The sequence below is a fragment of the Chiloscyllium plagiosum genome, unplaced genomic scaffold (assembly GCF_037043375.1).
Source record: "Chiloscyllium plagiosum isolate Xiang-an unplaced genomic scaffold, Cpla_swu_hap1 HiC_scaffold_27, whole genome shotgun sequence".
Taxonomy (NCBI): Eukaryota; Metazoa; Chordata; class Chondrichthyes; order Orectolobiformes; family Hemiscylliidae; genus Chiloscyllium; species Chiloscyllium plagiosum.
Genome location: NW_028270165.1, coordinates 14,815,926 through 14,832,907, shown reverse-complemented (window position 1 = coordinate 14,832,907; position 16,982 = coordinate 14,815,926). Strand labels below are relative to the sequence as shown.

Here is a 16,982-nt window from a genome sequence, read left to right as displayed (position 1 = left end):
CCATTTGCCATTAACCTTAAACCTATGCCCTCTAATTTTGCCCTCATTCCTGAAGAAGGGCTTATGCCCGAAACGTCGATTCTCCTGTTCCCTGGATGCTGCCTGACCTGCTGCGCTTTTCCAGCAACACATTTTCACCTCTAATTTTGGACTCCCCCACCCAAGGGAAAAGACCTTACCTATTTACCCTACCCATGTCCCTCATGATTTCATAAATGTCTTTAATGTCACCCCTCAGCCTCCAAAGCTCCAGGGAAAATAGCTCCAGTCGATTCAACCTCTTCCTGTAGCTCAAACCCTCCAACCCTGGCAGCATCCTTGTAAATGTTTTCTGAACCCTTTCAAGTTTCACAACACCCTTCCTGTAGCAGAAAGCACAGAATTGCATGCAGTATTGCAACAATGATGGAACCAATGTCCTCTCTGAAGAGGATTTTAAAACAATATTTATAACTACAAGCAAATCAGGTTAGTTGGGCATGACTTTCCCATAGCAGTTTGTTTTGGTTGTCCTTAATTAACCTATGCTTTATAATATAAAAGAAAATATTTTGAGGGATGGGATTGCTGCTAGCAGTCCAACATTGCTCCCCATCCCTCATGGCCATTGGACCGAGCAATTGGCTACATGCTAGAAGGCAGTTGAGAGTCAACCACATTGTAGTAGGTCTGGAGTCATATGATGTGAGCGTGCGCACGCATGTGTAGGGTTGTGAATGGTAGATTTCCCTCCCGAAAAGAACACTTTCACAACACTCTGTAATGATTGGACAAAAACAACAGTTCTGGCAGAATCTATGAGGAGACGACAGTGTTACTGTTTTGAGTCCGGTGGCCCTTCAAAATTAGGCTGGATTCAAAACATTAACTGTTTTCTTTCCACAGATGCTGCCAGACCTGCTGCATTTCCCCAGCAATTGTGCCTTTTGTTGCTGATCTCCAACATCTGCAATTCATTGTCTTAGCCAATAATGGTTTCCTGGTTGCCAGTACAGAGACAAACTCTCACTTCCAGACCTTTTTATTCGTTGAAAATAAAGTCCACTAGCATCCATGATGGGATTTTAATTTTTGTTCTCAGAAGACCGAGATCTCTGGGCTACTTAACCAGTATCACTAGATCACAATCTTCCCTTCACTGACAGTGACATTGACAATCTTGTCCTGAATATTTTTCTTTATTCATTCATGGAACGTGACACTTGATCTCCCAAAAAATAACCAAGTGCCAATTCAGAGGGCAGTTAAGAGTCAAGAGTGACACATTCACCAAACTGGAAAGGACTGAAGATTTCCTTCCTTAAAAAAAGGTTATTAGTGAACAAGATAGGTACTTATGACAATTGATAAGATCACCAAAGCAGCGATAAATTTATATTGCAGATACATAAATTGATTTCAAATTGCATCGGGGCCATAGCAGCATCAATTTGAAACTCCAGATGTTAAATCCAGTAACAATGCCCAAATGCCACCAACTCCCTACAATCTCTAGGCTTCCCAACACTGACTGGTCTGTAATTGCCCGTTGCATCCTTTTCCTCCTTACTATTTACTATTCAATTCAGCCCATTGAGTTGACTCTGCCATTTATTCAGATCACGATTATTCTGGGAAACATTTGCTCCATTTTGCTGCCATTTCCCCATAATCCTCAATTCGCTTACTGATTAAAAAAAACGATCTCAGCCTTGAATGCACGTAACAACCCAGACTCAACAGCCCTCTGTAGTATCAAGTTCCACAGATTTACTGCCCTCAGGAGAAATTCCTATCTGTCCTAAACATGCAATCTCTTATTTGGAGGTTACTTCCTCTGGTCCCAGACTCACCCACTTTTCCACATCTAGCCTGTCAAGTCTCCTCAGAATCTTGTACGTGACAATAAGGTTACTTCTAATTCTTCTAACTTCTAATAAGCACAGGCCCAACCTATTCAGCTCTCCTCATAAGACATTCTTTCCATACCTGGTATCATCATGGTCAACCTTCTCTGGACTGCCTCCAATGCCAATATATCTTTCCTCAGGTAAAGGGCCCTAAACTATTCACAGTATTCAGTTGTGGCCTGACTAATGCCTTACATAGGTTCACTATAACCTCCCTACATTTCTACTCTATTGAAAAGGCCAACCTCCCATTTGCCTCCCTATTACTCACTGAAACTGGATGAAAAGATTCGTGGATGTGATTCCAAATCCCTCTATTCTAAAGCTTTCTCCATTTAATATTCAGTTCTTCACCTCCTGACAAACTGCATTACCTCATTTTCCCATCTGCCAAGCTTTTGCTCATTTGCTTAACCTGTCTATATCCCTCTCCAGATATCTAATGTCATCCTCACCACCTGCTTTCACATCAACGGTCTCTTCTGCAAATTTCGCAAGAGTACATTCACTTGACTTATCCAAGTAATTCGTATATATATTGTAAATAATGTTGGCCCCAGCGCTGATCCCTGTGGTACACCACTAGTTCCAAGTTGCCATCCTGAACATACCCCTTACCACAACTGTGGTAGTTAGCCAATCCTCTATCCATGCTAACATACAGCCTCCAACACCCTGGGCTCTTTGATTATTTCATGAGATGTGAATATCATTGACTGTGCCAACAACTCTTCCCAAATTGTCCTTGAAAATGTGGTGTTGAGCTGCCTCATAAATTGCTTCACAAATATGACGTGGACCACCACAATGTTTAGAAGTGAGTTCTAGCATTTTGGTCAATAACAGAAGTAATGCGATATATTCCACAATCGGAATGCTGTGCTCACACTTGTTTGTTCTTGGTGGTTGAAGTCATGGCTTGGAAGATGGTTTTGAAGAACCACCACTCATAAAATCAAGCCAGACTGATAGATTGTGGCCAGAGACTCTGCCACTTTGACTTTCCTCATCAATCACCCTGGGCTCTTTGCTTACTATTTCATGAGATGTGAATATCATTGGCTGTGCGAACAACTCTTCCCAAACTGACCTTGAAAAGGTGGTGCTGAGCTGCCTCTTAAATTGCTTCACAAACATGATGTGGTCTGCAACAATGTTCAGGAGTGAGTTCCAGCATTTTGGTCAATAACAAAGAAACAATGCAATATATCTTGCAGTCGGAATCCTGTGTTCACACTTGTCTGTTCTTGGTGGTTGAGGTCATGGCTTGGAAGGTGCTTTTGAAGAACCACCACTCATGCAATCAAGCCAGACTGATAGATTGTGGCCCGAGACTCTGCCATTTGATTTTCCTCATCAATCTACATTCCTTCCAGCCATGTTTCAGTCTCAAACTGCCACGCAATGCCTTCTGTTACAGCTTCAAGGTAAGAATACACAAGATAATCAATCGTATTTTGGGTTGTATAAATCTTAGCCTGCCAGAATTATTTTCTTAGACTTTAATTAAACTTTAATTAGACTTTAAATTGACTGCATGAAATGGTTTGTTGGTCAGACTTGAATCATCATGCTCAAAGGAGACAATGCCAATAATATCATTATACTCCTCTTTTTGTTAAAAAAGGTCAAGCTCTTGATTTATTTTTACAACTTACTGGTATTCACATCTGCACATTCAATGTCAAACTCAGACATCATAAATGAAATTACACCATTAATTTGGTTTTACAACAATCCAACAGATTAATTAATAACACACAGTGAATACCAAGGCTGATTAATATGAAATTAAATTTGACCAAAAAAGAGAGTAAAATTAAATGGGAGATAACAAATGGGGGAAGGGCAGAAGGCAAGAAATGCAGCATCATAGAAGGTGCTGCTCCAGGGAGTGTATTTTACCAACTACAACTGCTCAATATAAACAAACACTCTGACATGACCCTCCGGTTTTAATGTAAACCATACCCCCATACAGTAGGTACCATTTAAATAAGTTAATAGATACAAGCCTTGAGCAAATCCAGCCTTCAGCCGGACCCCCCGCTTCTTGGAGCTCGGACCTTCCTCCAGCTCCGGGGGGTTGTTGAGCTCCTGGGCTCTGGCCGCCGCCGAAGAAGCCGCGGGGGCCGGCTCTCTCTCCTCCACCGCCGACATTTTTAATTTGTTTTCTCGTTCACCCGGTAACCGTCACCTCCCCCTTCCCGGGCCCCGGGAATTATACAAAAATAAACAATAAACCCCACCGGGGACTGTCTCCTTTTCTTCACAACTTTTGTTTGAAAAGTTCCGACTTTAATTTGAAATGTATTTTAAAGGTATTTTCTGAGGTAAACGGTGCCTGTCTGTCCCCCTCCCTCCGTCAGAAACCGTCCGCTGAGTCGATGAGAAAACCGCAGCCTCGCGCCGCCATCTTTGGTTTTCTCTTCTTTCCGTTTCCTCCTTCAGTGACGCGCGTCATCCGCGCCTCCTCCAATCAGAGCGCATCTTACTCCACCTGACCAATGGCGGCCGGCTTTGCAGTCAAAAAGGAAGCCACAACCCGGATTGTCGCTCTCCGATTCGTCCGCACCGACCGCAGCCTTTAGGATTGGTGGAGAGGTTCGCAGGCCCTTCACTGTCCCCGCCCCTTTACTACAATGGGCTCGAGGGGGACAGGAGGAAGGTGTTCTCACCCATTCATTCAACAGGAGATGGGCTCAATTTACTGTAATGGGCTGTGGGGGTACAGTGGTCATGTCTCCTGTTGAGGAAGAAGATGTTTCCTCTCATTCAACAGAAGAGGACCTATTTACTACAGAGGGGCTTTTTTGTGATGAAGCTGTAGTCTCCCATAGAGCCCTGAGGCTCAGGTTTAAATCCCACTGCTCCAGTATGTGTAATAACATACTCAATTTTTTTTCAGTCATAAGTCACACAAACTATAGTCCAACACGTCTATTTGAAATCGTACGCGCTTGGAGTGTAGCCTCTTCATCAGGTGAAGACATGGAAAACAAAACGTGCAGGAAAGAGAATTCAGATAAATGATCAGCCATGGATGGTGATGAAAGACAGAGCATCTCAACAGTCAATTGCCTATTCCCATTCCTATTTCTGATCTTCTTAGTACATGAGTTGTGTATTTTCCAAACATTAATTTTATTTCCATGGTTTAAAAATGAATATTTAAGAATGGTCAGTTTATTCTTTCTCACTTGAGCACATTGTGACCCACAACTGCTAATATCATAGCCCCTCTCATGAGATATCAGGGGAACAATTCATGAACAAAATTTGACACTGAGTCACTCGAGTAGACACTTGAACAGAGAAAGCACCCGACAGTTATTGGGAATCTAAAGGTTATTGAAGTGAAATGTTTAGAGCAGGTGAACACTCCCAATAAGGGAACTCACCTGACTGACCTAATTATAATCACCCACAGTATCCAGTACTACTCTTCACCGAACACTGATTACTTTCCTTTTCAGTTTAATGATCCAACTATCTTTTGAATGCCATAATTGAATCTGACTCCAACACTCTCTCTCGCAGACCATTCCAAAGGTCGAAGATTTTCAATCATTAATGAAATATGTTCTGGATCTCTTCCAAAACACAATTCATATGGATCTTGCTTCAAATCATTTGCAGTAAGTTCTTCACATGGACAAATTTGCAGCTTAGAGCATTTGTTTAAATTTTATATCATATTGGGGTGGCACAGTGCTTGGCATTGCTACCTCACAGCACTAGGAACCCAGGTTCAATTCCAGCCTCAGGTAAGTGTCTGTGTGGAGTTTGCATGTTCTCCCTATCTGCATGGGTTTCCTTCCACAGTCCAAAGATGTGCAGGTTAGGTGGATTGACCATGCGAAATTGCTCTGTGATGTGTAGGTTATGTAGATTAGTCATACTAAATGCAGGAGAACAGGATGATCCTGGGTGGGATGCTCTTTGGTGTGTCAGTGCAGGCTCAATGGGACAAATGGCCTCTTTCTGCACTGTAGGGATTTTATGTATCTCTGTCTGATTTCTTGCACATGCTACTTTCTGAAAGGGACATTTTACTGTCATGTTCAGTACTGCAGTCTCTACATTTTCATACATACCTCCAAATTAGGTTTGAATGAAATCCCCCATTTCACTCTATTTTAGCTACCATTCCCCCCCACCCCTTCCATTCCTAATTCATTTTTCCATTACCTGTGTTATGATCCCCTCCTCTTTATATATATTATTGTAAACAGGCTAAATCTAGTTACCATGTCTCTAAAATATGAGATGAAATATGATCGCATACTTTGAGTCCATTACTACAGCTTGTTAAGGTCTCTTGCCAAAGAGAACTCTTAATCCTGCATCCTTCGGTAGGATTATATTAGGATATCTGGTCAGCATGGATGAGTTGGATTAAATGGTTTGTTTCCGTCCTGTGCAACTCTATGACTATGGAATAAGGGCGAGGAGCAGGCAGGTGGGACTAGTTTAGTTGGGGATCATGTACTGAACGGTCTGTTTCCAGGCTGTATGACTACACAGCCTCAAATGAATGGGGATCAATCCCAGAGAGATATTAAAGGTCTCGAGCACCACCTTAGGCACATGTGTGGACCCCTTCCAGATAACTGAGAGCAGTGGAGCACTGTGAAGTTCAGTACATCAGTTAGCCAGCAAGTTCTCTTCAGGAGACTTGTCTCGAGAAAGGAAGCGGTTTCCTGTCCCATCAACTGGACTGTGGATCAGTTTGGAGCAGGTCCTATATCTCTGACAACATCAGTGGCCAGAGTCGAGAGTGTGGTGCTGGAAAAGCACAGCAGGTCAGGCAGCATCCAAGGAGCAGGAGAATTGACGTTTAGGGCATAAACCCTTCATCAGCAATGAGGCTTGTGGGCCGGGAGCGCTGAGAGATAACTGGAATGGGGGGGTGGGGGGGGTTGTTGGGGAGAAGTTAGCTGAGAATGCGATAAGCAGATGAAGATGATTGGTCGGAGAGGAGGGTGGGGCGGATAGATGGGAACGGTGATGGACAGGTCAGGAGGGTGAGTGGAGGCTTGGGGCTGTGATCAGGGGGGGGGGCGGGTGGAAGAGGAGGAGGAGGAGGATACATGAGGAAACTTTTGAATTCCACATTGATTCCATGTGGTTGAAGGGTCCCAAGGTGGAAGAAGAGGTGTTCTTCCTCCAGATGTCAGGTGGTAAGGGTTTGGCGATGGAGACAGCCCAGGACCTCAATGATCTTGATGGAATGGGAGGGGGAGTTGAAGTGTTCAGCCACAGGGCGGCGATGTTTGTGGGTGTGGGTGTCCCAGAGAGGTTCTCTGAAACAATCCACAAGTTGGCGTCCTGTCTCTCCGACGTAGAGAAGACCACATTGGATGCAATGGATACAGTGGAGTACACTGGTGGAGATAGAGGTAAATTTCTGTCAGATGTGGAAGGATCCTTTGGGGCCTTGGATGGAGGGAAGAGGAGTGGTATGGACACATGTTTTACCCTTCCTGTGGTGGCGGGGAAGGGGCCGGGAGTGGGATGTGGGCTGGTTGTGGGCGCATGGACCTGACGAGGGAGTCGCAGAGGAAATGGTCTCTCTGGAATGCTGGTAGGGGTGGGGAGAGAAAAATATACCTGGTGGTGGGGTCCGTTTGTAGGTAGCAGAGGCTGATGTGATGTATCCGGAGGTTGGTGGGGTGGAAGGTGAGGATGGTTGGGGGTGGGTTCTGTCCTTGTTCCGTTGGGAGGGGTGGGGTTCAAGGGCAGTATTGCAGGATGTGGAGGAGATGTGCTGGAGGGCATTGTCGACCACGTGGGAAGAGAAATTGCGAACTTGGAAGGAGGAGGCCCTCTGGGATTTTCTACGGTGGAATTGGTCATCCTGGGAACAGATGCGGCGGAGGAATTGGGAATAAGGGGTTACATTTTTACAGGAGGTGGGGTGGGAGGATGCGTAATCTAGGTAGCTGTGGGAGTCGGTGGGCTTGTAGTAGATGTCCACGGTTAGTCGGTAGCCAGAGATGGAGAGGTCCTGGAAAGGGAGATGGTCCAGGTGAATTTGAGGTCGGGATGAAAGGTGTTGATAAAGATGACGAACTGTTCAAACTCCTTGTGAGAGCATGAAGTGGCACCAATATGGTCATCGATGTACTGGAGGAACAGGTGTAGCTGAGGAAAATGGACTGTTCCACGTACCCGACAAAGAGGCAGGCATAGCTGGGTCCCATGCGGGTGCCCATGGCTACCCCTTTAGTTTGGTACATTGGTTTGGATGCCATCTGAGGTTTGTGTGGATCACTTCAGTGGGAACGTGCAGTCCTGGGCTCAGTGAGCAGCACTGCAAGCAAAGCTCACAGAATCCTACAGGGAAACAGGCCCTTCAACCCAACAAGTCCACACCGACCCTCTGAAGAGTAACCCACCCAGACCCATTCCTCTACTCCATTAGTCTACATTACCCCCTAAACAATACACTGCACCGACACATCCCTGAACACTCTGGGACAATTTAGCTTGGCTAATTCACTTGCTCATGTTTAGATTGTGGGAGCACCCAGAGGAAACCCTTGCAGACATGGGGGGAGAATGTGCAAACTCCACAAAGATAGTCACCCTGAGGGTGGAATCGACCCCCGGTCCTGGCGATGTGACACAGTGGCATTAATCGCTGAGCTACTGTGCCGCCAGTGAGCCAACCTGGGGTTGGGGGATGATGGGAGGGGTGTGGGGGTGTTGTCTAGCAGAAAACAAAGAGAGCTCGCTGATGCTCCCACTGCACCCACTGTCAGAGCGGGCAGGAGGTTCAGTCCTGGGGGTGACCCACAGCAGCATCGCCGGCGGAATCTGCTGGTGCCCCGTCTGGTGTCTCTGCAAGTTACTGGACGACGTGAACCTCCGCTCACACTCGGGGCAGGCAAACGGCCTCTCCCCGGTGTGGACCCGCTGGTGCCTCAGCAGGTTGGAGGCCTGGGTAAAGTCCTTCCCGTACTCAGGGCAGCTGAATGGTCTCTCCCCCATGTGGACCCGCTGGTGGTCCAGCAAGTCAGAGGAGCGTTTAAAGCTCTTCCCACACTCAGGGCAGGGGAACGGCCTCTCCCCGGTGTGGATGTGCTGGTGCCTCAGCAGGGCAGAGGAATTACCGAAGGCCTTCCCACACTCAGAGCAGCTGAAGGGCCTCTCCCCAGTGTTGACCCACCGGTGGGCCAGCAGGTTGGGAGGATTTGCTGAAGGCCTTCCCGCACTCAGGGCAGGGGAAGGATCTCATCCCAGTGTGGACCCGCTGGTGGGCCACGAGGGTAGAGGCCTGGGCAAAGCTCTTCTCACACTCGGGGCAGGAGAATGGACTCTCCGTTGTGTGGACCCGCAAGTGGACCATCAGGTTGGAGGAGCGGGTAAAACCCTTCCTGCACTCTGGGCAGGAGAATGGCCTCTCCCCAGTGTGACTACGCCGATGAGTCTCCAGGGCAGATGGGAAACTGAAGCATTTCCCACAGTCGCCACATTTCCACGGTTTCTCCATGGGGCAGGATTCCTCGGGTTTCTCCATGGATGAAGCTTCAGCCGCACACAAACGTGTGTACAGCCCCTCCTCGGTGTAAATTCCTCTTTCCAGATCTCCACATCCTGCAACACCGCTGTTCGTGCTACATTCCCTGAGAGACCATCACCCCCTACATTTCCCAAAACAGCAGACTTGTTTGAAATGGGGACAGCCACAGAAGACTCCTGCACTACCTGCCTACCCCCCCCCCCTACCTTTCCTGGAGTTAACCCATCTCCCTGACTGTAGTTGCGGCTTTTCTCCCTTCCTATAATTGCCAAACCATCATAGCCCCAGGTCTTGTAAATTCCTCATTACTTTGAACTGTCGCTGCAACTTATCCACGCAATCCAATAGGATTTGCAAGCAAACACACTTACTGCAGATATAATCACCAGTAACATGGATACTCTCCCTAATCTCCCACATCTGACAGGAAGAGCATATCACTCTCATAAAGGTCACTTTTGCTCCTTCACAATCTCCAGACCCAGAAAATAGCACCGTCTTTTTGCTCTAAAAAAGTGCTCCGGGCTAACACAGTACTTGTGGTTTATATTTTTAAAATTTAATCAAGAGACAGATGTCAGTAAAACCTATAATCAAGAAAGAATCCACTCCATTCACGACTGCAGACTTACAGCTGGTTTACACTATACACTTCTCTGTTCCTGTTCTGTGAGCTCCCTCAAAAGGTTCCTCCATGGTCAGCTGTGAATTTTGCTGTTCATTAACTGCAATGTCCAGATGCACTGCAATGTCCAGTAACTGTGCAGATTCACTGCAGTGTAAATTTCCTTTTCTCTCTCCCTCGTTTTGGACTCCTATCCATGCCCTTTATAAACCTCTATAAGGTCATCTCTCAGCCTCCTACGCTCCAGGGAAAACAGCCGCTGTCTTTTCAGCCTCTCCCTATAACTCAAACCTTCCAACTCTGGCAACAGCCTTGTAAATCATTTCCAAACTCTCTTAAAGTTTCACAATATCTTTCTAACATAGGAGACCAGAACTGAATGCAGTATTCCAAAAGTGGCCTAACTAATGTCATGTACAGCCATAACATGACTCCCAACTCCCGTACTCAATGCTCTGCTCAATAAAGGCAAGCGCCCCCAAACGCCTTCTTCACTACCGTGTCGACCTGTGACTCCACTTTCACAGAACTACACATCTGCACTCCATGGTCTCTTGATGCAGGAACACTCCCCACGGCCTTACCATTAAGTGTGTAAATCCTGCCCTGATGTGCCTTTCCAAAATGCAACACCTCACATTTATCTAAATGAAACTTTATCTACCACTCCTCGGCCCATCAGCCCATCCATTCAATTCTAATTTCGATTGAACTTTCTTTCCTCTCTTATTTCCTAAACGCTAAAAATCTCCATCCCACACAATCTCCCTCCATTCTCACTTTGCTGAACCTAACCCGTGCTGTACCTCATCCTGAAGGGTCTGGTTTACGCAGATTTACAGCCCACGCTTGGGGGATCTAATTGAAACATACAGAATACTGATTGGCCTGGACAGGGTGGATGTTGGGGAGATGGTTCCATTGGTTGGAGAGACTAGGCCCCAAGGGCACAGTCTTAGAGTAAAGGGAAGACCTTTGAGAACACAGATAAAGGGGAAACATTTGTAGCCAGAGAGTGCGAAATCTATGGAATTCATTGCCACAGAGACCGTGTTGGGCAAGTCACTGAGTATATTCAAGACAGAGATAAATAGGTTCCTGTGTATCAAGGATATTGAGGGTTGCGGGGAGAAAGCTAGAGATGGGATTGAGAAACTTGTCAGCTATGATTGAATGGTGGAGCAGATCTGATTGGCTGAATGGCCTAATTTCTGCTCCTAGGTCTTATGGTCGCTTGCTATCCTGGAAATAGTGAGAGAGAACTGGGAGAAGGAGTAGGCCATTTGGTCTTTCAAGCCTGCACCAATATTGAACTGGATATGAATGTACCTACATCTTGGTGGATAGGCTGGGACCTTTTTCACTGGAGCATAAGAGGTTGAGAGGTGATCTTATCAAGCTTTATAAAATCATGAGGGATATAGGTGAGGTGAATGATAGGTGTCCTTTCTTTGAGTGGGGGTTTCAAGGTTAAGGAGCAAATTTTGAAGGTGAGTGGAGAAAGATTTTAAAAAGACAGGAGGAACACCTTTGTTTTCCCATAGAGAATGGTTCGTAAGCAGAATGAATTCCAGAGGAAGCGGGGGATGCAGGTACAGTTACATTTAAAAGACATTTGGATAAGGACATGAATGGGAATGGTTTGGACGTGTTATGGACTAGGCCAGACCACTCAAAACATTCTTAAGCAGGCAGCACAGACTGTAACTTTGCTATTTGTTTCAGTAAGTGCACAGTGAAAATTACCCAAAGTTAGCTTGGTTGACTATCAGGATTTAAAACAGATAAATGTATTCACAAGAATACAGAATGAAACACAAAGAACAGAATATAGAATACCCACAGAACTCAGTCTAACTAAACTAGACTTAATTATGCTGTTCCAAATGTACACAACAGTCCCAATTAACAAACCCCTTAAACATACAGTAAAACTGAAACAGAGGCTGACAGGTCGAAGTTAGAAGGGCAGGAGAGAGTTTAACAGCCACTGCTGAACTCACTCAAACAAGGCTTCAGATTTCACGACAGATCACTCGTCTTTCATTATGCAGGTCACTGCGAAAACATAAAAGCTTGGGCCTAAAGTCTCATCTGTTGACGTATAAACAAAAAAGCCGACCAATACCCTTTTCATTTCTGTACTAAACTATCTGTTTTGGAGCCCGGGGCCGTTTTACCACCACTCTGAAAAAAACCCAAGGACACGGTATCCTTGAGAAGAAGGACCAGCTTTTAGCAAAAGGACCAGCTTTGTGACAGAGGGATATGGGCCAAACACTGGCAGATGGGATTAGTTTAGTATGCGAACATAGCATGGACTAGTTGGACTGAAGGGTCTATTTCTGTGCTGTATGATTCTGCAATGGTCTCAAAACCATTTCCTTGCCTTCCCCTATAACCATCCACTTCTTTGTTGTTCAAAAGTCAGATGACCTCAGCCTTGAATATATTCAATGACACCCCCCCCCCCACACACACCTAATTGCAGGAAGTCAACCCCATTTTTGAACTCAATTCCTATTGCCTTGCTGACTGCTTGCTGCACCTGTCTGACAACTGGTGCAGAAGGACGCTGACGTCCCTTTGTACATCCACACATCATTCTTGATGAAGGGCTCGTGCCCAAAACATCGACTCTCCTGCTTCTCGGATGCTGCCTGACCTGCTGTGTTTTTCAAGCACCACACTTGACTCTGATCTCCAGCATCTGCAGTCCTCACTTTCTCCACATACCAATATATTATCATTTAAACCATGCACATCCTTTCTGCCTTTTTTTAAAAGCAAGAGGCTTTAACTTTACATTGTGGTACTGCATTTGCTGTGCGTTTGCCAATTGAGACACAGACCTGGACCAACTTTTCCAGAGTCTGTCCCTCCCTGGATTCACTCCCTTTCCCTTCATCGTGCAAGTCAGCAACTGAATCCCAGAACGAAAAAGAAATGAAAAAGTGGGTGAGAAAAGAGAGTGCCGTACCCACAGATGTTGGGCAGAGTTGCAGTCTAGGGTGAAGCTCAATCTTCATCCAAAGAGAGGAATAACAGCAGCGTCAGAAACTCACGGCCCAACTTCCGCATTCAGACAAAGAGGCGGCTCTGATTGGCAGGAGGACCAGGCTCCTTCTGGTCCTCCGGGTCTCACCATTGGTCCTTCAGAAGAAAGTCAAGCGCCGTTTCCGCGGACAGCGACGAGCATGCTCAGTGCTTTTGCTGACACCGCAGTACATGCGCAGTTATTGCTGACACCGCAGCACATGCGCAGTGCTCGCTGACACAGAGAAGCATGCGCAGTATGCTCTGTGGAGGTGCTGGCGTTACTGACAGATTTTAAGCGTCCAAATGTCAAAGGAGAAAAAAAGCTGTAGCCACAATTTTATTTTTCCCTGTGGCTCGACATTTTATTCCTTTTGAATTTCGTCCGGCTTTGTATGTCTTTTCCCCAGGGTAGAGCAAGTCCAAAACTAGACGGCATAGGCATCAGGGTCAGGATGGGTACCTGAATAGGAAGGTGTGAGAGAGACATGGGCGAAATGCTGTCAAATGGGTCACTAGATTAACTTAGGATATCTGGAGGGCACGGGCGAGTTGGACTGAAGGATCTGTTTCTCTCTGCTATATGACTCTATGCATCTATTTCAATGTAAGTTTCAGAAACATGACTACAGCTTTTTAAAAAATAAATTCATATACTTTTAGATGTTAACAATGTTTCTGAATATATCATTTTAGCTGTTCTTAATTTTAAAGATCAGCCATTTCTTGCACACCCCTGTCTTCCAGGTAGAGTCATCACTATCAATTCTCTCTCTTTCCTGAGAAAGAGATACAGCAATCAAAGAGGGAACGAGAAAGCATGGGGGAATGGTAGGAGGGAGATAGAATGGACAGGGGAATGGGGGTAGAGAGAGAGAGAAAATGACAGGAGATGAGGATGGGGTGCAGAAAATGAGGGGAAGAGAGAGAAGAAGGCTGAGCACAGAGAATTGGTGGGTGCAGAGTGTGAGGAGAGAAAGTGGATGGGGACCAAATGGTTGGGGAACAGCACAAATCCCACCTTTCTCAGGACTGGTGTCAGTGTCACATGAATTGGAACCCATTCCACTCACAGCAGACATGAGGCAATCGTTTCTCAATAGCTGCTTGGCTAATGCAGTAGAATCATATAATCCCGACAGGCCATTTGGCCCATAAAATTCAGACTGACCTTCCAAACAGTATCCCATCCAGACCCACCTGTTTTTCCTGCAGTTCCCCATGGTTAACCAACCCTCAGTTGCACATATGTGGACACTTTAGCACGGCCGATCCACCCTGAACTGCAGATATTTAGACTGTGAGAAGAAACTAGAGCACCCAGAGTTAACTCACACAGACAGAAGGGTGAGAACGTGTTAAAGTCCACACAGACAGCTGCTCAAGAGTGGGACCGAATCCAGGTTCCTGACATTGTGAGGCAGTCATATGAACCACTGAGCCACCGTGCTGCCCCGAGATTTGATGTTCTGCTTTGTCCTAGTAGTTTCTAACTTCTCATATGCCCTCAACAGAGGCTCTCTCCTCCTGACATTGTTGGACCACACCCACTGCAACCTCACTTTCTCACTTCTCCAGCCCTGAGCACATCAGTTCCTGAATCCTGGCACCAAACAGACACCAATGCCATCTGTGCTCCTGCTGACAATTGCAGGGAACGGAGACCATCCCTGTCACTGTTCTGTCCCTTACCACCACCTCCCCCTCCCCAATGTTGTTTTTACTCCCACTGCCCAACCAGTTAGCTCCTCCCACTTGCAGCCCTCTATCAGATTCCCTTTACCTGCCAGACCTGCACTTACACCCTCCTGACCCTGTCCACTGATGCAAACAAAAGGCTCTCTCCAGAGGGGAATGACCGTCTCCCGGAATAAAGTGCCTGGTTAACTTTCCCACTTTACCCTCAACATGTCTGCAGCCTGGCCTCCAGCTCCATCTCTCTGAATGAATGTTCTCCAGGATGTGTTTGCCCTGGATCACAGCATCCAGAGCGTCCCACCTTCTGCAAATTGAAAGACAAGCCCCACTCTGTTCTCTCCAGTGTGTGTTGTATAACTGATAGCCAAGTTTGGAACCCATGAGGATGGCCTCAACAGGGACCTTGGTTTCATGTGACACTACAAGTGACCCCACTCATACAGGCTTGTACCCCATTACTCACACACTTTACCAAGCATGGTCGTATGCAAACACATGCTCTTATGCACATACATACACACTCTCATGCACGCACACACATCAGTTTATGGGGTGAAATTGCAATTGCAGAATTTTATTTGCAGATACATTATATTTTGCTCAAAAAGCACACAATCTTCAGGCAGTCAATCCATGTGACATGTTGTAAATCCCTACTTTGGAAACAGAACCAGTCTGACTCAAGATTGGGTTGCAGACAGACTCTAACATGAGTGAATCAGAGGGTTTTCTTTCCCCAGAAAATTATTTCATCATTAGATTCTGAACTCCAGATTTCTGACTGAATTCCAATTCCGCCATCTGCTGTGGCAGGATTCGAACCCAGGAGTTCCGAGGAGTCTCCAGAACTGGGTTGATAGTCCAGTCGATAATGGCACTTGGCCCTTGTTCCTTCAGTCACCCTGCGATGGCACATGAACTCACTGGTGCCTCCACAGGTTGGAGGAGGGGGTGACGCCCTTCCCGCACTCAGAGCAGGTGAGCATGCTGTGCCTGGTGTGGACCCGCGAGTACGTCTGCAGTCTGGAAGAATTGATGAATCCCTTCCTGTGCTTGGAGCAGGTGATTGGACATTCCCTGTTGTGGAGTCGCTGGTGAACTTCTAAAATCTCACAACATATAATCAAGAAAGAACCCACTCTATTCACTACTGCAGACGAACAGCAAGGTAACAGGTTAAAAACTACGCACTAATCTGTTCCTATGTTGTGAGCTCTCCTACACATGTTCCTCCAAGATCAGCTGTGAATTTTGCTGTTTGTTAATTTTTCCAAGATGTCCAGAGATACATGATTTCAAACAGCAAAGGCAGTAACTATGCAGATTCACTGCTGTGTCCATTAGTAGTATAGGTTTCTTTCTCTCTCTCTCTCTCCCTTACAGACCATGTGCTCGCTGCCTTTAGCTGTCTTTCTCCATTTTGAAAGTGCTGTTTTGTTGATTTTTTTACTCTAAAGTTCCAAAACAATGCAACAGCATATAAAACTTTAATTGCTGCTCCTGGAATTCAAGGAAATCGCCTCCAACACTGAAAATGCCTCAAAAAAGGAGCAGCTCTTACAGCCACAAATTGTCTGGTCCTCCATCTTGGATTAGTTCTTGGTGAACATTCCCATCTCCCAGGTTACAGTTATTCAAATAATCTGCTTTTCTATTTTTGCTAGAAAAGTGGATAACCTCACATTTATCCACACTAAACTGCACCTGCCATACATTTACCCACTCACTCAGACTGTCCAAACAACATTGCATCCTCCTCACAGCTCTCCCTTCCACACAGCTTTGTGGCATCTGCAATTTGCGACATATTCCAATTAGTTCCCTCATCTAAATCACTGACTGTGAATACCTGGGGTCCTAGTCCCAATCCCTGCAGTTATAAAACATCGATCTGACTGATCTCCATGACTGACCATACAAAATAGCAGATGTTCGCTTGACGTTCACAACTGACGAAGACCTGATAAGCAATTATGAACCACTGAATTACTAAATCACAGAAGCAGACCATTCAGCCCATCATGTCCATGCAGCTCTCTAAATGAGCTTTCTGACGTTGTGCCATTTTCCTGATCCTTCCTTGGAAACTGGTACATTGCTTGTCATCAAATAATTTTCCAATGCTCTTAACTGAATCCGCTTCAACCACTGTTCCATGCGATGTCTTCCAGATCTATTTACTCACTGTGTGAAATTTCTTTCTCAC

General features: G+C 45.9%; 1 protein-coding gene across 1 annotated transcript in view; it reads right to left on the bottom strand.

Annotated features, from left to right (window-relative positions):
- Positions 1-2,403: 2,403 nt before the first annotated feature.
- Positions 2,404-16,982, bottom strand: part of LOC148143194 (uncharacterized) — a 67,602-nt gene continuing 53,023 nt past the window's right edge. Inside the window, 3 exon segments of the mRNA XM_087975785.1 lie at positions 2,404-2,512; positions 8,773-9,080; positions 9,082-9,303. Of these exon segments, the coding sequence (XP_087831911.1) occupies positions 2,404-2,512; positions 8,773-9,080; positions 9,082-9,303 (639 nt within the window).